At 42.2% G+C, this 23,523-nt stretch overlaps 1 protein-coding gene across 2 annotated transcripts; it reads right to left on the bottom strand.

Annotated features, from left to right (window-relative positions):
* Nucleotides 1–7,602: 7,602 nt before the first annotated feature.
* On the bottom strand, nucleotides 7,603–22,422 carry Pdcd6 (programmed cell death 6). Of its 2 annotated transcripts, none has more exons than XM_021208453.2 (6): nucleotides 22,208–22,422; nucleotides 21,257–21,318; nucleotides 16,922–16,966; nucleotides 14,950–15,102; nucleotides 10,272–10,381; nucleotides 7,603–8,138 (listed from the first exon to the last, which is right to left on the bottom strand). In XM_021208453.2, exons 1-6 carry the CDS (start codon nucleotides 22,306–22,308, stop codon nucleotides 8,040–8,042), a joined length of 570 nt encoding a protein of 189 aa, XP_021064112.1. In that variant the 5' UTR covers nucleotides 22,309–22,422; the 3' UTR covers nucleotides 7,603–8,039. The 2 variants fall into 2 exon arrangements, with proteins under 2 accessions (XP_021064112.1, XP_021064111.1); XM_021208452.2 differs by having other exon boundaries at nucleotides 14,944–15,102; nucleotides 22,208–22,405.
* Between the last annotated feature and the right edge of the window lie 1,101 nt (nucleotides 22,423–23,523).

Here is a 23,523-nt window from a genome sequence, read left to right on the forward strand (position 1 = left end):
TCTCACACACACACACACACACACACACACACACACACACACACACATAAATGGGCATTATCTCCATGACAAGCACAGGAAATTGACTTTTTCAATTTCCTATACCTGAGTCCAACAGGAACAGAAACTACTAAAATGCTTAAGGTCTGAGATGCCCATGGAGAATTAGAGGAGCCCCTCACTCCATCTGATGAAAGGGATCAGGTGAGTCAGAAACACATCCCATCCCCATAACTCTGCTCTGAGAACACCCAAACCTCTGCAGAGCTCAACTAGATCTGAGGGATTAACTACGCTGCTACCTCTGGCATCCCTATCCATTTGCCCTAATACTAAGATCCATTCCTGTGAGCTGATTCCAAGCCGTGGGCTGCAGCCCTGCCCCTATATACTAGTGTTATAATCAAGGTGAGGAAGGAGGACTCCATACCTGATTGATAGATACCGCATCATGCTCATCCACAGAACAGATGCCAGATGATAGACAGGCCTTACTCAGGAATAGTTTTCTGGTACAGCAAAGATGTCAAGCATAGCTCTACTCCAGTATAGCCTGACACCCCACTCCAACATGACTTCTTATTACCAACTCTAGCATGCTTTTGACATGGTTTCCACCCTGACCATTGGCATTACCTGGCTCTTGGAGTCTCTACCTACCTCTTGTTTTCTTAGAATGCTGTTTCCAAGGCCGAATGGTCCCCCTTCACAAGCTTTTTCTGTCTTTGCTTTTAGTGTAAAAGCTCCCTAGCAGAAGCCTTATGAGATTTATGCTTTGCCCCAGGGCCGACAGAACCTTATGTACTTCAGCCCAAAGTTGATGACTGTATATTATTGGCACAACACAGAGGAAGGAAAGCCAAAGGTTGGAGGTGCAGACAAGAATGCCAGTTTTCTGTGATTTGTTTCCTTTTGCAGGTACTGAAGACTAAGCAGTGACTCTTTGCTTATTTTTCTGTGTCAGTCTTTATCCTCTCACATCTCAGAGCTCTCCAAGTGCTTCTCAGTGAATCTCCATGGTTCACCATGGACCATGTCTTAGCCTCACCCATTGGAGGGAGCATTTCCCTTCAATGCTCACCCCTGATTCTTAGCTATCTAACCTCTCCAGCTGCTCTGTTATCTGAATCATAGGGTTTTCTTTTCTGGTTTTCTCACTGAATTTTTCTGGGGTATCCTCTCCAGAAGTTACCTAGCTAAAAAGTAACAGGAACATCTATGGTTCATCTGACCACCTGCTGGCAAAGACAGGGCCCAAAATAGAAAACAATTTCCTTGCATAGACCTTAGGGTAGATGTGGTGTCAATGCTGGGAAGATACAGCTGTTCCAAGTCTTGGTCTCCTGTGACCTCTTGGAAACTTTGGGAGTTTTCCTACCCTGGGGATGGAAGTGCCCTAGTGTGATAAATTTCTATAAGCTGTGCTGGGCACTCTGTTGGCCCATCTAAACCAGTCTCTCACTGAGTTCTAGAGGAAAAAAACCCTTTTTTAGCCCATTCCCCTCAGATACATTTCTACATTTACAGCTACTTCCTATCTGTGACTCTAGAGATGATTCTGTTCCAAGGATCACTGTCTTTGTTCATCTCTCTGAAATAACAATTATAGATTAAATGGGCTTTAAGGTGTCTTTTCGTTCCCAAATTACCTCTTCTAAAAGTATACGTTAAACTTTGCCAACTTGGGAAGGTAGTGGGTGTCAGTGAGGCTTGCACCATGGTTAAAGGTGCTGAGACTAAGCAATATGGAGTAGGACCACAAGGGGTCCTAACATCCATCTTATGTGGAACTAGAGAAATATCATCCTGAGTAAGGTAACCCAGACCCCAAAGGACAGGCATGGTATGTACTCACTTGATATTAGTCATAAAGTACAGGACACATAACCACAATATCCACAGACCCAAACAAGCTAAACAAGAAGGAAGGCCCAAGCAAGGATGCTTGAATCTCACTTAGAAGGGGGAATAAAATGGTCATAAGCAGCAGATGGAGAGAGGGAACTGGATGAGAGAGGGGATGGAGAGGTGAATGGAGGGGTCAGGGTCAGGTGTGGGGAGAGACATGAGAGAGGGCCAGAGGGACAGGAGAATGAATACAAATCTGTAGTAGGTGGGGGAGGGGCATGGGAGGCATCTCTAGGACATGTCAGAGACCTGGGATGGGGGTGTTTTCCAGTAGTCAATGCAGGTGACCTTAGTTGAGATGCATAGAAGTGGGGATATGGAACCTGAAGAGGCCACTTCCTGTAGCCAGGTCAGACTCCCATTGGAGGGATAAGGACACCAATCCACCCACAAAACTTTCAACCCAAAATTTGTGCTGCTTACAAAAACCACATGGACAAAGACGGAGCAGAGTCTGAGGGAATGGCCAACCAATAACCATCCCAACTTGAGATTCATCCCATGGGCAAGCACCAGTTCCTGATACTATTTAATGATACTGTGTTATGCTTGCAGACAGAAGCCTAGCAAACTGTCCTCTGAGAGGCCCCACACAGCAGCTGACTGAAAGAGATGCTCAGACCCACAGCCTAACATTGAACGGGGCTCAGGGAGTCCTATGGAAGAATTGGGGGAAAGATTAAAGACTCTGAAGCAGATAGGAATTCCACAGGATGACCAACAAAGTCAACTAACCTGGACTCTTGGGAGATCTCAGAGACTGAGTCATGAACCAAAGAGCATACACAGGCTGGGCTAAGGCCCTTAGCACATATGTAGCAAAGGTACAGCTCAGTCTTCATGTGGGTCTCCCAACAACTGGAGTCTGTCCCTAAAGCTGTTGCCTGACTGTAGAATTTGTTTCCCTAACAGGGTTGCCTTGTCTGGCCTCAGCTGGAGATGATATACCTAGCCCTGTAGAGACTTGACACACCAGGGAGTGGGAATATGAAGGGGGACTTCCACCCTCTCACAGGAGAAGGGGTTGGGAGAGAGAGGAGGAATTGTGTGAGAGGGGACCTTGGTGGGGTCAGTGATTTGGGTATAAAACAAATGAATGGATGGATGGATGGATGGATGGATGAATGAATGAATGGGAAAAAGAGAATTTGTGATTGTATAGGCTTGGCCCAGGGAGTGCCACTATTAGGAGGTGTGACCTTGCTGGAGTAGGTGTGTCACTGTGGGTGTGGGCTTAAGACCCTCATCCTAGCTTCCTGAAAGTCAGTCTTCCATTAGCAGCCTTCAGATGAAGATAGAGAATTCTCAGATCCTCCTGTACCGTGCCTGCCTAGATGCTGCCATGTTCCTGCCTTGTTGAAATGGACTGACCCTCTGAACCTGTAAGTCAGCCCCAATTAAATGTTGTCCTTATAAGAGTTGCCTTGGTCATAGTGTTTGTTCACAGCAGTAAAACCCTGAAACAGAATCCATCCTATGAAGGTGAAGTCTAGTTTGTAGTGGAGTAACAGAATACTTGCGATGCCAGAAATATGGAATATTCACTAAGGAAAGCTATAGGTTAGTGTATGCCACAGGCAACAGATCTAGAAGCACGGGCTACCCAAAGCTCCTAGAGCACAAATAATGCCTAAAAGAGCTCTAGATGCTGAACATGGGCCTGCAATACTTGGATTTGCACCGCTGAATTTTATTATGGATGTTCCTACTGTTAGAGACATAATGGCAGCTTCCTGAGCTTCTGATGGAGAATCAGACATCCATCCAATTCTACTGCTTTTTCCCCAGCACACTAAGGCATACGCTGCACTCAATTGGGAACAAGAAGCCTAGTTAATATGGCACTGGGCCCTTAGCCAGCACACTGTTGGGTTGTGGGAAGATGAGAAGATTCTAACAGGAAGCCCCACTCTTAGCTCCTTCTAGGGTGGCAGGGAAGCCTATGTTGCTTGGGTTGTCTGAAGATGTGGAGCCACAAAAGAGAAGTATGACAGAGGCATCCTGGGCACTGATCCCACAGCAGGTAGAATAAACCCCATATTCATCAACCTGGAGGCCCCATTCTTCTTGGGGAAATACCCCCACATTCCACTATCCTGAACCCACTTGTTTCCCATAGTACCTGCTCACCTTTATAGGTGCAGGTAAGTCCCTACCTGGATGAAAGACTAGGGGTGCTTTTGTTTGTGTGTTGTGTGTGGATGTACACTTAAGTATGTGGAGTGTGTGCCTATGTGTGTGCATGTGGAGACCAGAAGTTGATACAAAGGTAATTACGTTTTTACTCTCTATTTTATATCGTCTCTCAATGCACCTGAATCTCACTGGTTGGCTTGACTCGATGCTCAGTGAGCCTCAGGGATCTTCCTGTTTGTTTGTTTGTTTGTTTGTTTCAGCATTAGGAGTCTTGCATCACCACACACAGCTTTTTATATGGACGTTGGGGATCCAAATTCAGGTCCTCATGTATGCACGGCCTACACTTTACTCACAGAGGCATCTCCCTAACCTCAAGGTAAAGCTCCATCAGAATCTTCTCAAGAAAATGGAGACAGCATTGCTTGAGGGAGAACAGACTGTCACTGACAGAACAAGGGGAAGATTTTTTAGTAAATTGCTGGGGCGGAAAGGGACAAGTAATTTTCCAGAGGTCATGGGTATAGCATTTAAAAGAAATTTCTTCTTGTAGGACACAGACCAGGAGCCAGTTTGTACTTGGAAACATGATGGTATACCTCATCCATACAACAGGTAGAGGAGAGGGAAAGACACACTTCCTACTGTTAGTAAAAATGATTATAGTTTAAGGGCCAAGATCTTCTTGTCACCACAGTGGTCTCTGTCATCTGGAAGGATAGACAACCTTAACCAATTTTTTCATGTAGGATCCTCTGAAGTTTGAATCTGAATGACACCTTCAGGATCTCAACCAGTTTCTTACCACACAAAGTTGTGAAGCAGTTAACCATGTGTATACTGTTTATATGACAAGTCAGCATGGGGGAGGGCAGATTTCCTGGTCTCTCCTTCCTATGGCTGCCTTCTTAGCAGGGCATTGTTCACACCATGGCCAGCTCCTCTATCATACGTTCCTAATTGGCTATTCACTACATGCTAACTACCAGATCTGAATGAACAAAAAAAGGAAACAGCAAAGGACACAAACTACAAGAAACTCTCTCCAGACACCCACCCTTCCCTTTAGCCAACCGCTAGGCCTTCTGCAAATGCCTTGGAGGATGGGCAGAGACTGGTTCTGATGTGACTGCACTGCCCTCGTGTGGCCAGTCTGAGCACAGACTATAAACATTCTTCTGCTCAATGGTTTTCCCAAGGCAGGCTTCCTAGGTTTCTCTATTTAAGCAGTTTGGTGTACGGAAGGCTCAGAGCACTGCTTCTTTTAAGGTTGGGCACTGTTCTACACCCCATGAGCCACCTCCTTCCCTGGCCTTTGAGAGAACAAGAAAGTCCCACTCCACAAACAGCTTTCAGCCCACCGTATCACTCTGCCTCCAGGAACCCTGGAGTAGGAACCCTGCCTGACTCCAGGACATTTTCAGTTTCTGAAGCAGCCCAACCAAACCAAACCCAGTTCAAGTCAAGAATCCAAGCCTAGGCCTTCCTAATGACAGCACTTGGGCTCTGGTATGTACTCCACTCAGGGTTATGGCACAGCCACACCCAGATATGTGGCACAGGTACTTCATTCTTAGGTGTGGCACACTCCCAGAAGTGTGGTACAAGCTCACTCATGTACAATCAAGTCATTTCATTTTTATGTTAAGCGCAGATACTCAAGCATATGGAGCAGGTAACCAGGTAGGCAGTGTCAGTTCTCAGGCATGTGGTGAATATATTCCCTCAGGTGTGTATGGTGGGTCCTCAAACATCCAGTGCAGGTACTTAATCAATTGTGTGGTGTGGGGGTACTCAGGACTATGGAGCAGGTTCTAAGGTGTATTGCTGGTGCCGGTACTTTTTTTTTCTTTCTTTCTTTCTTTGGTTTTTCAAGGCAGGGCTTCTCTATATAGATAGCCCTGGCTGTCCTGGAACTCACTTTGTAGACCAGGCTGGCCTCAAACTCAGAAATCCGCCTGTCTCTGCCTCCCAAGTGCTAGGATTAAAGGCGTGTGCCACCACCACCACCACCAGCAGCAGCAGCTGGTACTTTTTTTTTTTTTTTTAAGATTCATTTATTTTATGTACATGTACCTGTCTTCAGACACACCAGAAGACAGTATCAGGTCCCATTACAGATGGTTTTGAGTCACTGTGTGGTTGCTGCAAATTGAACTCAGGCCCTTTGCAAGATCAATAAGTGCTCTTAACCTCTAAGCCATCTCTCCAGCCCTGTACAGGTATATTGTACAAGTGTGACATAGTATTCAAGAACGCAGCACAGGTACTAAGGTGTGCCATTAAAAGGTTCAATGTGCAATGATACTCATATTTGGTGCATGTATGTATAAACAAGTGAGCACAGGAAGGACAAACATGGCAGTCCTGCAGACTGAGGCTGGAGGAGTATGGCTGCAGATACGACTGGGATGAAGCAGAGGTGAATAGTGGCTATAAATGGAAGAGTCCAGGTAGCCTCTACACAAATGGAGTTATCATTTACCATTGAATTTATGAACTTTATTGTTTATTGGTTGGCCTCACTGAACTAGGGTCATCTGCAAGTGTGGGCCAATGTCTGGCAGATGACCGACATGGATGGATCCATGGAGCACACCCAGAGACACCCATAAAGAGGTCACAAGGTTAACTCTGCCACCACAGAATATAGCCCCTTCCCTCTGATCCCACAAACCAGAAACCACAGGAAACAAACCCTCAGTGGCATCCTTGGCCAGAAGAGGACCTTAACGGATCTGTTTCTCATCCTTGACACCTACCCAGTTGTCTTCACACCCTGTCCCTCCTAAAGCATAACCTACTTCTTTCAACTTGAGTTGGCAAGCAGGGGGCATGAAGGAGTTCTATCCCCAGAGCTGTAACACGGTCATCTGTTTAGTTGTCCCTCTGTCCTGCTTGTCTGTTGGACAGAATTTTAAATAGGAGAGTACACATGAGACAGTGACTTCAAGAACAAGGGTATCAGAACACAGTCCAAAAGTGGAGTCATGAAAAAATTCTGAGTGCTTGTCAGAAAACAAAACTCTCCCATGTTCACATAGCAACTAAGCTGCAACAAAAAGTACATTTCTTCTACCGGTTTGGTTAAAAAAACAAAAACAGCCAAAACTAGGCAACCAGTCTATATCATTACTTTATTGCTTATGTTACATGACCCGTTTCGTCAATACATAAAATTGGTTCCAGAATGTGTTTTTGTGCTCCTCCCAGGTATGGAAGACAGGAGTGAGTTTACTGCAGCTGGTGTTATTCATATGCCTTTATGGAAAAAATGTGGTTTTTGCCACGTGTGGCTTGTCTTTGTGATTGAACATCTTACTCATGTGATTCTTCTTAACCCTCAGAGTATAAATTTTCTGATGTTCTAAACAAAGTTGGCTTTCGCATGAGACTTCAGTCTGTCTCATTTTTAGGCCCCACTATCCCAGGTTCACACAGCAACTAGATTAGTATAACAAAGGGTACATCTCTTCCACCTGTTTGGTTAAAACAAAACAAAGCAAAAAACAAAACAAAAAACAACAACAACAAAAAAAAAACAGCCAAAACTAGGCAACCAGTCTGTATCATTACTTTATTGCTTATGTTACATATTCCAATTTTTTTTAAAAAGTAAGGCACATGAAAAGCCTTCTGTGCAAGTTCCATATTATTTTAAAATTCTATTGGCTAATAAAAGCATTGCAACTGTAGAATTAGAGACATCTAGAAAAGAACATGATAGTTTGAAAGCAAAATCCTGAACCATTATTAGGTCTCATGGCACAATTAGTCAGCAAACCCAAGGTTTGTATTATAACAGTGTAGCTAGATTGCCACTATAGAATCAATGACCAGCGTATTCACATATGTACAGCCAGGTCCCCAAGTATGAACAATACAGCCAATAGGAAGGACAGCATCTCACTGCAGCTGTGCCCTGTTCTATCACAGGTAAGGGATTTGGCATCTTCAGTCTTTTGCATGCCGTGCTTGCTGTTCTCAAGGCCTGGTTATACAATGCTGAAGACCATGGAGAGATATTGCTCATAAGACACCTGAATCCAGCCATCCTGATCCGTGTCATAGCGTCTGAATATGTCTGTCAACCTCTGGGGGGAAACATAGATATTGAGAATTTACTGTACAGAACAGTGTACTTAGATGAAAGACATCTTGAGGACCCAATCTCAGAAGCACATCTTCTAAAGAAAATTCCCCGCATCTTGTAAAGGGACACTGAAAAAGGTATTCACACAGGAAAGCACAGGTTGGGTACTCTTGAGCACCCAACCTTTAGTCAGCACCATTATGAACAACAAATACCTCTACAGGTAAGAAAGTATACAGCATCCCTAACCTCATAGGAACTCTTGAGTAGTAGCAGAGGTAGTCTCTTTCAGAGACTTGAAGCTTGAATACTAATAAACCAATTCTCCAACAGCATAAGAAACACAGGTAACATGCTAAGATTTTTTTTTTTTTTTTAAAGCAGAGTACAAGCCGGGCATGGTGGAGCACGCCTTTAATCCCAGAACCAGGAAGGCAGAGGCAGGCGGATTTCTGAGTTCGAGGCCAGCCTGGTGAGTTCCAGGACAGTCATGGCTATACAGAGAAACCCTGTGTCAAAAAACCCAAAAAATAAATAAATAAAAATAAAAATAAAAGCAGAATACTGTTATGTAGCCAGGCTTGCCTAGAATTCATGAACCTTATTGCTTCTGGCTCCTGGGAGCTAGTATTATAGTCTTATACCATACCAGGCTCTGAATAACTTTTTTTGTTGTTATTTTTGAAGATTTATTTTTATTTTATGTGTATGAGTGTTTTGCCAGAATTTCTGCACACCATGTACATTCATTGCTAGTGAAGGAGAGAAGAGGGCATTGGATCCTCAGGACCTGGAGTTACAGATGGTGGTTGTTAGCTGCCAAGTTGGAAACCAAACCTGGATTATCTAGAATAGGAGCTATTGCTTTTACTGCTAACTCATCTCCCTAGCCTCTCAGATTCATTTGTAAAGGAATCATGGAGCATTGTAATTAACAGTCAAATCAGAGGAGATGCACTTTTATTGACTTTCTTTGAATTAGAACAACACTCTATGAATATTTCCCAAAATACTATATTATATCTCAAGATTTAATGCTGTCCACATCTCTCAATGGTTCTGCAACCAACAAAAGTAACCTTAGCCTAGGATCAATATCTAAGAACTTTCCTCTTAAAGAAGGGTTCTACTGAAGCATTAATGGTGAAAACATTTACTTTCTATGTACTGAATCTATTTCAGAAAAAGGGCTGGAGCATGAAAGTCTCATACAGGCCACTGTGAGCTAACAACTGTTAAGTCTGGTCATTAACCTGTTATCCTAACTGCCACTTTTGTTTGAAAATTCCATAGCAAAAACTTTAAGATACACAGGGCTTATCAACTTACCACATTTCCAAAGCTAAAATCTAGAGAACCTGGACCTCTATCTAAAAACAACAGCAGGGCCTACATCTTTGACAGGAACATGCAGTGGGCAATAATGGCTATCTGTGCACCCTTCTCATGTTTAGAGAGCACATACAATGCTTGGTATGGCTGCTTGGAATAATCAAGGATCCCAGTGAGAATCAGATGTAGGTGGCTAATACTGGTCTAACAATGCATGCTCTTTCTAGTACATTGTATTTTGTTTGTTTTATATCAGAAGGTGTATTTACTGTAGTGATAAAAAAAAGAAAAGAAAAAAGTAAAACATATGGTTCACAGCTATAATTCCATTATCTTGAAGGGTGAGTTCAAAGCCAGCATAGGCTACATAGTGAATTTAAGGCCAGCCAGAGGTACAGAGACCTTGCTTCCCAAAATAAAAGGCATAGTATTTCAATTATTATCAGGGATTATATACTATACATATTGCTAGACTTACATATGACTGGCATCAAGGTTCGCCATACCAGCTTTACCATAAAAATGCAATGTCTTATGCTTAAAAGGTCATAACAGCTGTGACAACAACAGGGACCAGACATATTCCAGGTCATTATAATTTTATGGAAAATACTAAAAGATCACTATTAGGAACCTTATCCTAGTTGCAAGGGTTTAAAATAAAAAGTTTTGCTAGCACCACACCTTAGATGGGAAGTTAAGTACTCACTCTATGTTGGCTGCTAGTTACTCCATTTCTGCCCCCATCCCCAACTCCCACCTCTGCATGTCACAGCAAACCCACATGAAGCTGCTTGGTCACCTGCAAGACGATGCAGCCCTGGATGAAGTCATCAAATGCGATCTGCCCTCGTCCTTGTCTGTCAAATTTTCGGATGAGGATGTCATGGAACTGATCAGAGAGCCGGTAGCCTTGGAGAGGAAAGATTAGAGTCAGATCAAAGGCAGACTAGGAAAGGAAGATTAAAGTATAAATCACTGCCTAAACCTTCCTTTCTAAGACTCCAGAAATAAGAGGGGGAAAATGTATTGAAGGGCACTCTGGAAACTAAGTATGCTACCTGTACTGTCTAGTTTTGTGTCAACTTGACACAGCTGGAGTTATCACAGAGAAAGGAGCTTTAGTTGGGGAAATGCCTCCATGAGATCCAGCTGTGGGGCATTTTCTCAATTAGTGATCAAGGGGGAGAGGCCCCTTGTGGGTGGGACCATCTCTGAGCTGGTAGTCTTGGATTCTATAAGAGAGCAGGCTGAGCAAGCCAGGGGAAGCAAGCCAGTAATAAACATCCCTCCATGGCCTCTGCATCAGCTCCTGCTTTTTGACCTGCTTGAGTTCCAGTCCTGACTTCCTTGGTGATGAACAGCAGTATGGAAGTGTAAGCTGAATAAACCCTTTCCTCCCCAACTTGCTTCTTGGTCATGATGTTTGTACAGGAATGGAAACCCTGATTAAGACACTACCTAAATACAATATTCTGAAATAAATTCGTTGTCAAAACTGTGACATGATCCTAAACACCAGTAACAATGAGCAAGTCCCCTTGCTGTCTGGCTTCTTAAGAGCTCACTGGCTTCTGTTAGCTAACTGTGCTCATTCTGCCTGTGCCCAAGAAAACACTCACAAGGCAGTTAGGCTTGGTGATCTTGAATCTAGTAGAGACAACTCACTATGTCAACTTATCTAGATATGAGTTTTCTCAGTGACCTGCTACCCTTGGTTGTTCATTATTACACAATGCACTGAAAGCTAAAATGTCACTAAAGATTCTAGTTACATGTGTCTCAACATAAATTATTTCGTTTGGTGTCAGGGTTCTGAAAATATAGCTAATCAGTCTCATAAAGATTAGAATCAATAACGTGTCACTAGGCATTATGATTCTAAGTTTCTGAGTGTGCAGTTAATTAGTCTCAAGAAGTTCAGGATCAGTGACAAATCATTGGGCATTATAAGTCCATTTCGAATTTACTGAGTGTGTTTGAAAGGTCTTCAGCAAGGGATGACAGGATGAAGATGTGTGGACATACAAACATCACCAGAAGCCATGTTTAAGGAGGACACCACTCATCTGCTTCCCTTCCTTACCACCTGTGTGATTGTAGTAACCTTATTAATTCAGGAAACAAAATCCAGGTGACAAAATATTTTTACTGGTTTTCAGTCTTGGTGGAAGCTTTGTAGGTATATGTACACCTATTACGTGAATCTCACAGTTAATTACTGTATGAAACTTAAGTCATTATACTGATAAATGTTCAAATGCAAAAACATGTTCACAGCACCTTCCAGAGCAATTGTGGGGAGAGAAGATGGGAACTTACATTCAGGAACCCTACACAAATGTGTGACATCAAAACTGCTACAGGAGTCCCCTCTCTTACAAATCAAACAGAAGATAGGACCCTCAGTTGAAGGCTGAAAGAGAGAGCATGTAGGGAACAGCTATCATGCCTCACTTACACTTAACATGTGAGTGGCCCTGGCTAAGCCCTGACTCTCCAAGAATAGAGCTTCAGGCCCAGGTGTAGACAGAGCAAGACAGGCACTGCTGGTCTCCTGCCAGGATAAGAAAGGACAGATGAAATAAGAACAAATATATAAGATTCCCTGTCTGTGCAAGGAAGCAATCTTATTGCTGTTAGAACCAATCTGCAACTTTCTGACCACTGGCACTCTTGTAGGTAATGCAGAGCAAAAGACAGACTGGCAAGTAAACTACAAAGTAATCACAAAAGATGCTCCCCAGAGGGGTCAAAACCTGGCAGCAGACTGACTTCCACAGAGCTCCTTCAATACAAGAACAGCACTACCTTAGAGCCAAAGTGCTTTGTGCTCAGCCCTGTGGCCTTGTTAGGACTGACCGGTGAGATACATATTAGACCTGGCCTGTTAACTGCAAGACTACACCCCCAACTTGTATCCATCTAATAGGATAAGGCCACCTGGAGGCCTCCACTCTTATACAAATAGCAAGAACAGATCATAATTTTCAACCAGGGAATTGTCTTGGAGTCAGTCTTGATCATCTCAGGAAAGACAGACCAGGTGGAATGCCCTCACAAGAGGGCTGAAGGTAGTACAAAGATTTATCTACTCTCTAACTCTGCCAGGGGTGAGAATCTTCCTGAAAAGGGAAATACTCTGTGTCTACTTCCAATAGCCAACAGCCTTTGGTGAGAGGCAAAGTCCTTTTCTACCAAGAAATTAATGATACCACCAGAAAAATGATTCCACTGACATCACCAGTCCAGGCCATTGATTTATGGGCAGTGCGCACCTAGACACTACCAGAAGCAACATTCCCCTGTGCTTCCAGAGGAATCCCAATGAAGTCACAATCTGATTAAAGTCAATGACCCCCAGTAGATACAGGAATAATTTGCATGGTATTAATCTGTGTTCCTCCAACCAGTAAATGGCCTGAGAAAGGCCGTGTGTGGGTCTTGCCTGATCCTAACTCAGGTAAAGCATTATTAGTATTAAAAACCATTAACCTTGTGAAATGAGTCAATGCACATCATGGTAGAGACTTCAGATTTGCTAAGCCTCCACCATAAAGGAGATATGCACATGCACCAAGATTGAACATGGGTAAAAATGTAAATAAGCAGAGATTCGCTATACTTTCACAAGTTTTTATGATTTTAAAAAAGAAAAAACAAACAAAACTATACAGTTGCCAAAGGCTAGATGGAAAAGGGGATGCTCAAAGAGATGCAGGGTTTAGGGGTAAGAGATTGGTCACTCCAACTGTGCTGCCTAATAGAACAGTTGGCTTTCCTGCAGGTGAAGTAACCAACAAGTAACCAAAGCCACACCTACAGGAAGGTGTAAGCGTCCTCTGTACCTGGTCATAGAACTTAACAGCATAGGTTTAAGTGAACAGAAGAATCATTAGACTCACCAGGTGTCCTATCAGAGTCGTGGGTACCACAGGGTTAGCCTGAAACATCACTGATGCTTTTATTCTCCACTAAGCTCCTGTTTACCCAAAAGTAACAACCCTTTTGGAAGTCAGAATAGGAACTTTTACTTCTACAGCCAACTTCCTAGGAGATGCCACTGAAAATATTCCAAATTAGTATGCAAACAGAAAGATATTTCCTTTTCCTGGACAGTTAAAGAGTAATGTCCTGTATCAGGACAAACAGGAAACACCATGGCAGGACTTCACCTGGAGAATACACAGCCAACTGTGCTGAGAAATGTTTAGAAAGTGAGGGAGATGCTGGAACTGTCCAAGATGGCCCACTGGCCCATAATCAGACACACTTTCTACTGTTTTCCTTAGGAATGGTCTGATCAGGATACAGAGGGCACTTCTTACTGGGCCTAACAACAAACCGAGAAGGGAGAAGACAGAAGAAAAGGGGTGGTCACTGTCATGCTTGAAGGAGAAATAACAGAATTCTAGAAGCCATATTAGTAGGAAATAACATACGTTAAGTAAAACTCAAGATATTCACAATACACTAGATTATAATTCACTTTGGGTTTTTTTGGGGTTTTTTTTTGTTGTTGTTGTTTTTTTTTGAGACAGGGTTTCTCTGTATAGTCCTGGCTGTCCTGGAACTCACTTTGTAGACCAGGCTGGCCTTGAACTCAGAAATCCACCTGCCTCTGCCTCCCAAGTGCTGGGATTAAAGGCGTGCGCCACCACGCCTGGCTATAATTCACTTTTTAATAAAATTTTTCTGGAAGACATCTATTAGCAACCTTTTAAGAAATAAAATATACAAGGGCAAAAGGACAGAGTACTATATGAGAGTGTTCCAAATTTGAATCTTGGTGTAACCATGACAAGTTATATATGTGCTAGAAACATTTCGGTGATTCCTTTGTAGTTAAAAAGTCCCACTTTTCTTTCAGACTCAAGGCTAGTTCTGGGAGCCTCTAATTACGCTCTGGACAGGTTCTATGAATACTTGTGAGAAACACAGCACACTTTGCATGCCTAAGCCCACACCAAACACACACATACTAAATGCATTTGAGAATGGGCACACACGCTTTCTAATTTACCACTGGAGCAAAATTTGAATGGACTGATGCATTTTATTATTTACAGAATTATGTCTTACTATTATTTTATCACTGTGTTCATGTAATTTGACAAACTACTACATATATGCTGCCAACTACCCCACACAATTATGTTTTCATTTTTTCTATTTTAAATTGTTCCAGAAGCCACATTCTCAATTTTGCTTATGACACCATCTCATTTCACAAAAAGTAGATGATTTGCATAGCCCTTATCTCATTTTGGATGAAACACTGTGTGAAAGACTCCATGTCACAAATAAATCTTCATGACAAAAACAGAATCAAAATATGAACCTGTATAACATAAAAAGAAATATCACATAGACTGGGTTAAAAGACTCAATAAATGGAACATAGTAAAACAAAGCTTGAGGGACGCCTATATTGCAAAATGAAATATGCTATACAATCAAGACAAGTGAATTACCAAAACCTGAGAGTGCTTGTTTGAGCTCGTTCTTGTCAATCATCCCAGAGTTGTCCCTGTCGTAGGTCCGGAAGACATTCTGCCAGTCTGTGATATACTTCCACACACCTGTGAATTCACTGAAGTTCACACCAGCCTTGTTTTCTCGGTCAAACATAGCTGAGATGAAGAGAAACAGCAGGTACACATTAAGTTTGCATGTTCAACAGCAAAATACAACCAACCGCAGGACACTACTGATAGTTTCATGCCACCTCGAAGACTTTCAGGTGCTAGCATGGAGCCAGTCGTCTAGTAAAGGTTAGTTTGTTGAACAAATTACTAGATTCCTAAAAGCCTACTTATCCCTGCCTAGAGTGGAGGGAGTGTAGAGCACAGTCATCTAAAGCTAGCCTCTAAGTAATGACCACCAGAACACACACATACCACTGTGTAAAAGGTAGACAGTTATGATAGAACATGTTCTGAAAAACAGAAACACTCCGAGTACTCTCATTTTATCAGAAGGAAAATGGAGTGCAAAGGTTAAGGCCCCATTTCCTAGCTCCAAGTCCTGAGCCAGTAAACATTTTTACTGCCCAAGCATCACAACTCTAGAGGGAAGAATTCTCCTAAGTCAAGAAATACCTGTTTTAATTAGAAGATGTCCTAGTCTATTATGATATTAACTTTTATTTTTAAAACCTCAACCACTCATAAGCCACCTTGACAAGTTTACCTACATCAATCTGTTGGGGTAGCTAGAACGCAATTAACCTATACCAACATACCCTGCAATATGCTGCTGAGGTTACGAGATATAGTGTACTTCAAAGGGGCACAGGAGAGGTAAAGTGGAAAAGGTTGGACAAACTCCTTGTCTCCTGTGGTAGAAGGGACTTGGTCATAAGATTTCACATTAAAGGAAACTAGAAAAGGAAAAAAAAATCTACCCTCAGGAAAAAAACCTAGAAATCAAAAGAACAGTAAATCTCTAAGAATGTACTTACAGGTACCATCATCTTTTTCATCTGAAGCTTAATCCTTGCTTACACATGCAACCACGTTGTAGTGGTTTAAGTGAGAATGACCCTCACAGGCTCATGTATTTGAACATGTGGTTCCCAAGTGATGGTGCTGGCCAGAAGAGGTTTAAGAGTGTGGCTTTGAAGTTTCAAAGTGGTCTTTCACTCTCTTTTTCCACTTTGGGCTTGTGGTTCAAGATGTGAGCTCTCAGAGTCCTGTTCTTGCCACCAGGCCTGCTACCTATTGCCAGGCTTCCCACTACCATGGACTCTAACCTTGGACCTCCGATACTGTAAGCCCAAATAGTGTCTTTCTTCACCTTAGTCATGGTGTTTTATCATAACAATGGAAAAGGGACTAACACACAGAGAGAACCAAACTGACAACCACATTTTGGTGAGAAAGAAATGATGGAATCCTTCCTGGAGGGCCCACCTCCAGCTCCAGCTCAGACCTTGGTACATGCATATTAAATTCAACCAAACACTAGCTCTCAAAACAAATAAAAATGACTAAAACATGAAGGTAATCAGTTACATGCAAGAAGTTCAGCAAAAAGAATGATTAGATGCAGGCTGTTTTCTTACAGACTTTGAAGTCATCCGTAACACAAGATAAAGTAGATGTAAATTAACATATGTAATTCTTAAGTAAAAGCATTCTTTAAAGTTTAAAAGACTATTACATATAATATTTAAATAAAAGAATCTCAAACGTGAATTTTAAAAGATACTACCAAAATAACAAAATAAGGCTTAAAGAAAACTGTAATGTGGAGATTTTATGGATCTATAACCTTAGAATTAGAAATGGAGAGGGTGAACTAAGATGTAAAATGAAACTAATGGATAAGTGAAGACATCTACATACACAGAAGCAGAGAGGATGAAACATAAGAGCCCATGCAATATCTGAATGGGGTTATTATAGTTGCTCCCAGAGAAACATCTAGTCAGTCTGAGTGGATACTTACAAATGATTGACCTCACAGTCACTGGATTAAAGGGAGTCCATGTACCTGAAAACAAGTGACATAATATCAATTAGACCAAAGAAGATTAAGTTACAAGAAGCTCTAAGTGCCTGGTCTATTGTTAGTCGACAAGACTCAGTGGCCTGCTTTGGAACAGAGTTTGCAAGCAGGGGCCTGCTTCCTAGGACACCAGATGATCTGGTTGCCTTAACCTATATGAGCACTGAGCAATTCTGGTCAGTACCTAGTCTGTACTGCCAAGTTTAACCTATTTGTGATTACCAGGGGCTGGCTGCTGCTTCTCTGTAGAGCTTCACTTGTGTGAATTTGACTGTGCTGAGGTCCCAAAGACCACCTTCAGGCTTGACAATGCTCTGGGACTGTTAGTGACTGAATAATAATTTTACAGGTAATCATCTTGCATAGATAGAGGTAGGATTTCCTTCAGCTCCTTTTTTTTTTAATCCTAAACTACAATTCTATTTGATAAAAATGTCTTCAAAAGAATTTTTAAAAAAAGAGAGAGAGAAAATAAGACTGTTTTTAAAGTATAACTCAAACATGCACCTCAAACCACTAGTATATTCAGTAAGTCAGATCTACTTCAAAAGCACTAAAAAGAGGTGCACGCAGTGACACGTGCCTGTAATCCCAGCATGGAACTAGGAGCTCAAAACCATCCTCAGCCAAGCAGTAAGTTTAAATAAAAGTCAGCCTGGGCTACACTTCACAAAAGACTAACCAAACAACCAACAAAACAAAAAGGAGATTGAGGAAAATTAACTTTTAATCTATAACGCCAGAAGTTTGTGACATTATTTCATAACAGTAAGAGAAACCCTACGATAGCTGACCTTGCCAACTTGACTGGAGTTAGAGACAATCACCTAGAAGATTAGTAAGGTACATCTCTATGCTTATCAAGCATTTCCAGACAGAATTAACTTGAGGGAAAGACCCATCCTGAATGTATCTGGCATTATTCCACGGAGTGGGGCCCAGACAGAATAAAAAGGGAAAAGCACTAGAGGAAGAGAGAACACCGGCATTCCTGTTTTAGGCTCCCTCGCTGCCAGGAAGTGAATGGTTCTGTTCCACCAAACCCTCCCTTCTGGATGGACTGAACCCAAACTGTGACCTAAAACAAATTTTTCTTTCCATGAGTTGCTTCTAGAAGGTACTGTGGTCACAGAGATGAGAAAACAAACCCTGTTCTGTGCTCTACCTGTCTACTGACCATATTCTTCTATGTAAATAAGTCTCACAGAGGCCCAGTGTACTCATAAACACTCCTAGCATGATGTCAATTACACAGCAACAAAGAGGTCTTAGAGATGACTAAATTGAAGTTAGAAACCATGTTATTTTTAACTTCATGCTTCCCTTCCAATAGCATATTAATTAAATTTCCTAAAAATAGTTTAATCTGATTCCAAAATCAAAGTAGAAAACCAATCCTAAAAGACTGATTAGAAGTCAAAATAGTTTAAATCATATAAACATAGCAATGCTGAGAAGGGTAGTGAGAACTCATATGCAACTATCCATCGCTAACTGTCCCTGCACAATACAGTGTGAACCTTCTTCATGAAGCTTATAATCTAAAAGCCAGAGAGACATAAAGTTTGAAAGTTATTCCCTCTGAAACTGAAAGTAGCATTTAGTTGCCATGGCTAACAGTATTAAAAGGTAGGTGCTTTGCACAGTGATTGGGTCGTAAGAACTCCAGCTTTATGAACAGGAGAGAGGAGATGAGAGAGGAAGGGAGAGACAGACTGAGACAGAAACAGACAGAGAGACAGAGAGAGAAAGAGGAGAGAGTGTATTAACTTTAACAGTTGCTTGAAGGACACTAAGCCCTCGTTTATGTCAGAATCACTTTGAAATTGGTGCCCAGGCTAAATAGGGAAAAATCTTTGTTTATGCCGGGGGTATAAGAACTGGCCCATGTGTACAAGCAGACCTTTAGTAATCTGTGTGTCCAAAAGGCTTATTTTTGGAAAAACCAAGATTAACTAAATACATGTTTCTCTTCGCATTAGCTATTAAAAATTTTAAAATCAGATTTATGATTTATTGGTAAACTTCCTTTCCTCTTTACCACCTTATTCTCTATTTCTCAGCTAATGTGATTAAATTTTATTTTTTTGTATTCTGACTATTTGGAATAGAGCTGATTATCAGTGAGCATAAATGCTAGTTCTATCACAGAGCAAGTGAAACATGACACCAGTATTTCTGTCCTGATATCTGAATGTTGTCACCTCCTTTTACCCTGAAGCCTTTATGCTCTTTACCTTGTCTGTACCAGCTGTGGGTCACTAAACTTGTGAGCCAAACCACTAGACACCTATTTTTCTGCCTACATGCCTCTCTTCATTGGAAGATGTACCTCATACCACATGGGTATGGCTTCCCCTACCTTCAAGCCAGACTTCTCGTTTTCCCTGGTAACTCCTGACAAAGTCTACCTCCTTAATACTGTAATAATACAATACAGTAGCTTATTTATAGACCATCATTATACCAGTAGGTAATAGAAAAACACCAAGATTTAAAGTGGCCCCTTGACAACAGCATCTTGTAGTCCTCACAGGTTAAGTAATTAAAAATTGTGTCAATGCTCTCACATTTGTGAAAGGCAAAGGTCACTCTGACAACACATATGAACCACATATGTCTAGCATAAGGGGATGGCAGAAATGGCAAAAGCTTTCCTTTAATTTTGACACCAAGGCTATGAGGCACTATCTAGCATCTCACTTGCCTTCTCCCTTCATCCAATCAAATTACAAGAAAATGCTCCCCATTAGAACAAAAATGAGCCTTTTAAAATTTCCATCATGTCTTGAAAGTAATCCCTTTCCAAGCTTATACAGCACATCTAAGGAAAAACAATCTCTAAATACAATTATTAGAAAAGAAAGCCACACCTAAAGAATTACAAATGACATTTAATAAGGGTTATGCATGTACTCAGGTGGTAGGGTGCATGTAGTTCTAGGCCCTAACCTCAGTACAAGAGTAAACCAGCACTAAGTACTCAAGAGTTAGAGGCAGGGGGATCAGAAGTTTAAGGATCATCCTTGAATACACAGAAGTTCAAGGCCAGTCTAGGATTAATAAGTTGGTCAAAAATACAAAAAAAGAAAAGAAAAAAGAAAGAAGGAGGGGGCAGGATGAGGAGGCTGGAGAGACAGCCCAGCAGTTCAGCACACTTGTTGCTGTTGCTCAGGACCCACATTCGATTCTCAGCAACTACATGGTGGCTTACAATCATTTATAACTCCATTTCCAGGGGATCAGATGCCCACTTCTATATTCCATGGATAGCAGACATATACTTGGTGCACTTACATACATACAAGCAGGTCGAGCATTCATACAAATAAAATAAATAAATCTCAAAATTAAATAAAAATTTTTAAAGAAAAAAATTGTCTCTGATGGTAACACTAAAGATTAATGACAATGACATCAGCAAGAACATGATTCCATGAAGAGCTCCATACAAAAGCCACAATACTCTCAATTCTCCTGGGAGACAGTGTTCCTCACTTATACAAATACCTCCCTTTGCTCCTGCTGACATCATCTCCCATATCTCTATTTCCTAAACTGGTCCCCGAATTTTAATGTTTAATGTATATTTATGTGTGTATAATATATATTAACATTATACAACAAAATATTAATATAATAAAAACAATCCTACTTTACATTCATTGGTGTAACAGTGTCACATCCTCTGGAAGTGGAGTTATGTGCAGTTGTGAGCTGCCATGTGGGTGCTGAGAATTAAACCCAGGTCCTCTGAAGAGCAGCCAATGCTCTTGACCTTTGAGCCATCTCTCCAGCCCCCCCAACTCAGTGCACCCTTTTTATAAGTTTTAACAGTTCTTATAGCAAATATATTTCCACAAAAGTACCTAAGGACCATCTTGAAGCCTTTCAAAAACTAAACAATTACTTCTAAATGTCACCTGACAATTTGTCAGTGTCCCTGATGATCCTCTTCAAAACAGTTGCTAAGACTGATAGCAGGTCAAAGGCCTTCTAGATAAGTACGAGACCTCTGTTGCACAGAGCTAACTTCTGAACTCTTCAGCAAGGTCTATGCTGTAGCTCCCATTTCTCAGAAAGCAGTTTCTGAGGCTCACATACATTTGCTCTGGAACTTGGTGAGGTAACAATGATAATTAAGAAAATACGGGCACCGTAGCTTAGACACACCTTTACCTTATACTGGTAATGGCAATTTAGTCTTAAGGACTTCTTTGGAAATAATTCCAGGAAGGAAATTGCTTACTGTGAATGAATCAGGCTTCAACTCACCATTGGATAATGCTTGCTGAAGCTCATTGTCTGAAATCACTCCACTCCTGTCTTTATCAACTCTACAAAATAAAAAAAGGCCAGGTAAGTTGGTGATTAAAAATAAAGGGAGTATTAAAAATAAAACATAACCAAAACATCATTTCTATCAATCTACACAAAGTCTGGAATGTTACTCTGGCCAGACCTTCCTCTTTTCTTTTCTTTTTTTTTTTTTTTTTTTTTTTTTTTTTTTTTTTTTTTTTTTTTTTTTGGTTTTTCGAGACAGGGTTTCTCTATATAGCCCTGGCTGTCCTGGAACTCACTCTGTAGACCAGGTTGGCCTCGAACTCAGAAATCCGCCTGCCTCTCCCTCCTGAGTGCTGGGATTAAAGGCGTGGCACCAGACTTTTCTCTTTGCTCAGCTGGAATGTTACACGCCCCCAGGTGTGCCAGAGACTAATGAACAACCAGTAGGAGGGGTTGAGTCATCTTTTCTCTATTCCTTTTCAAGCTTTCTTTTAGCTCTTCAAGTCTGCTTAATTTATAACTGCACAGTTCATCATAATAGGTAAAAATTCTCTAGGACGAATAAGTCATTCTTTGGCACGAGTCAGTGGAAAGACAATCAGTCATTCAGAAGGACGGCCAGGGACAGAAGACATGCAATAGCAGCCAGCTCTTTTCACTGATGTCGTTTTCCTGACTAAAGATTTGTCCTGTTTCTAACGCAAGCACCTGACCCTGTAGGGCGACTGGTCCGCGCCCTTCGCCCCTGGGCAAAGTCACTGCCAACATGACCCTGAACCCTGTGCTACTGTAGAGGAGAGAAAGTCGGGGATGGAGGGGAGTAGGAAGGACTGGGAAGGAGGTCGGGGGATGGAGGGGTGGGGAGAAGGAGGACTGGAGCGTAGGCCCTGGAAACTGAGGACCGACCCAAGGGCCGAAGGAGCTGAGCGGCGCTGGTCTTACCGCTGGAAGACGTTCCACAGGAAGCTCTGGTCTGGCAGTGCAGCTCCAGCAGCAGGGCCAGGGCCAGCACCTGGGCCTGGGCGGTAGGAGTAGGCAGCCATGGGCTGGTGCACAGCGGCAACGCGGCCCAGTTCCACAGGCTATGCTTCCGCCTCTGTTAGCGGGCAGGACCAAGAGCCCACAACTTCCTGGGAACAACGGAAGCGCGTACCTTTGAGTCACTTGGCAGGCGTGGTCCGTTGCCACGCAACGTCTGGAGGGCCTTGGGATTAGTCTGAGCTCCGCCTCCTACTCAGCGAGCAGCGCCTTGGGTGTCCCTTGCGTTTTAGCCCTACCCTGCTCCGCCCTCCTGTGTGTGCCGGGAGCTGCGGCGCGTGAGCTCAGAAGAGACCACACCGCGAGAGGCCGATCCGAGCTTACAAAACGCCTCGACGTAACAGAAAGTGGTGAAAGCTTTCACTTGGACCGACGGCTTCCCTTTACGTCTGTATTAGTATTTAGTGCGAATGTGATGTGCACCAACCTCATGAAGTTCTCGGCGGAAACTCAAAGTGACATTTTGTGCACTCTGGAGTTTGTCCGTCTGTCCATACTTCACCTTCCTGCCTTCCCACTTACTTATGCCTAGCCTCCCTAGGTTTGCAGTGACTTCATTTGTAAATGGCCCCAATGAGGTTTGGTCCTGAGGTGAGAGCTGTGTTTTCTCCACCCCTTTCTTGGACTTCTGTATTTTTGGCGGTTACTCCTTTTAATTATAAGTATTCCTTCATTCATTCTAGATACTAATTCTATGGTGCTTTTATAGTTTGGAATGTCCCTAAATGGGAAAATGCATAGTATTGGGGCAACTACCAACCGGTCACGTTCACTTGCTGTCAGGCCATCCTTCTACCTAAATCTATATGCTGTGAATAGCTCAAGATACAGATTACTCCGGTTCTGCCATAGGATTATTCCAGCCTTCCTATAGTCCTCATCCAGGGATGGACTTATCATAAGAACTGCTATGCTGTCTTTATGGGGGTTTTGTTAACCCTATGACTAAAGAAGGTGAAGAGACCAAGGGCCAAGAGTATGGCCTTGTACATCTGAAACTTCCATGTGGACAATCATCCATTATTTAGCACAGCTATAGATCTGATCAACTCCAACTGTATCGTTTTCGGCTCCATTTCTCTTGTTCTTGGGACATCTTAAGAGATTTTCAAATTCTTCAAAGAAACATCTTATAGCTTTGACATTTACCTCAAAATCTACAAAATTCTTTAAGAAAGGTAGATTTTCTTCCAGGATTTGGTGAATTCATTTTTTATAAT

The sequence above is a fragment of the Mus pahari genome, chromosome 11, assembly GCF_900095145.1.
Source record: "Mus pahari chromosome 11, PAHARI_EIJ_v1.1, whole genome shotgun sequence".
Classification (NCBI taxonomy): domain Eukaryota; kingdom Metazoa; phylum Chordata; class Mammalia; order Rodentia; family Muridae; genus Mus; species Mus pahari.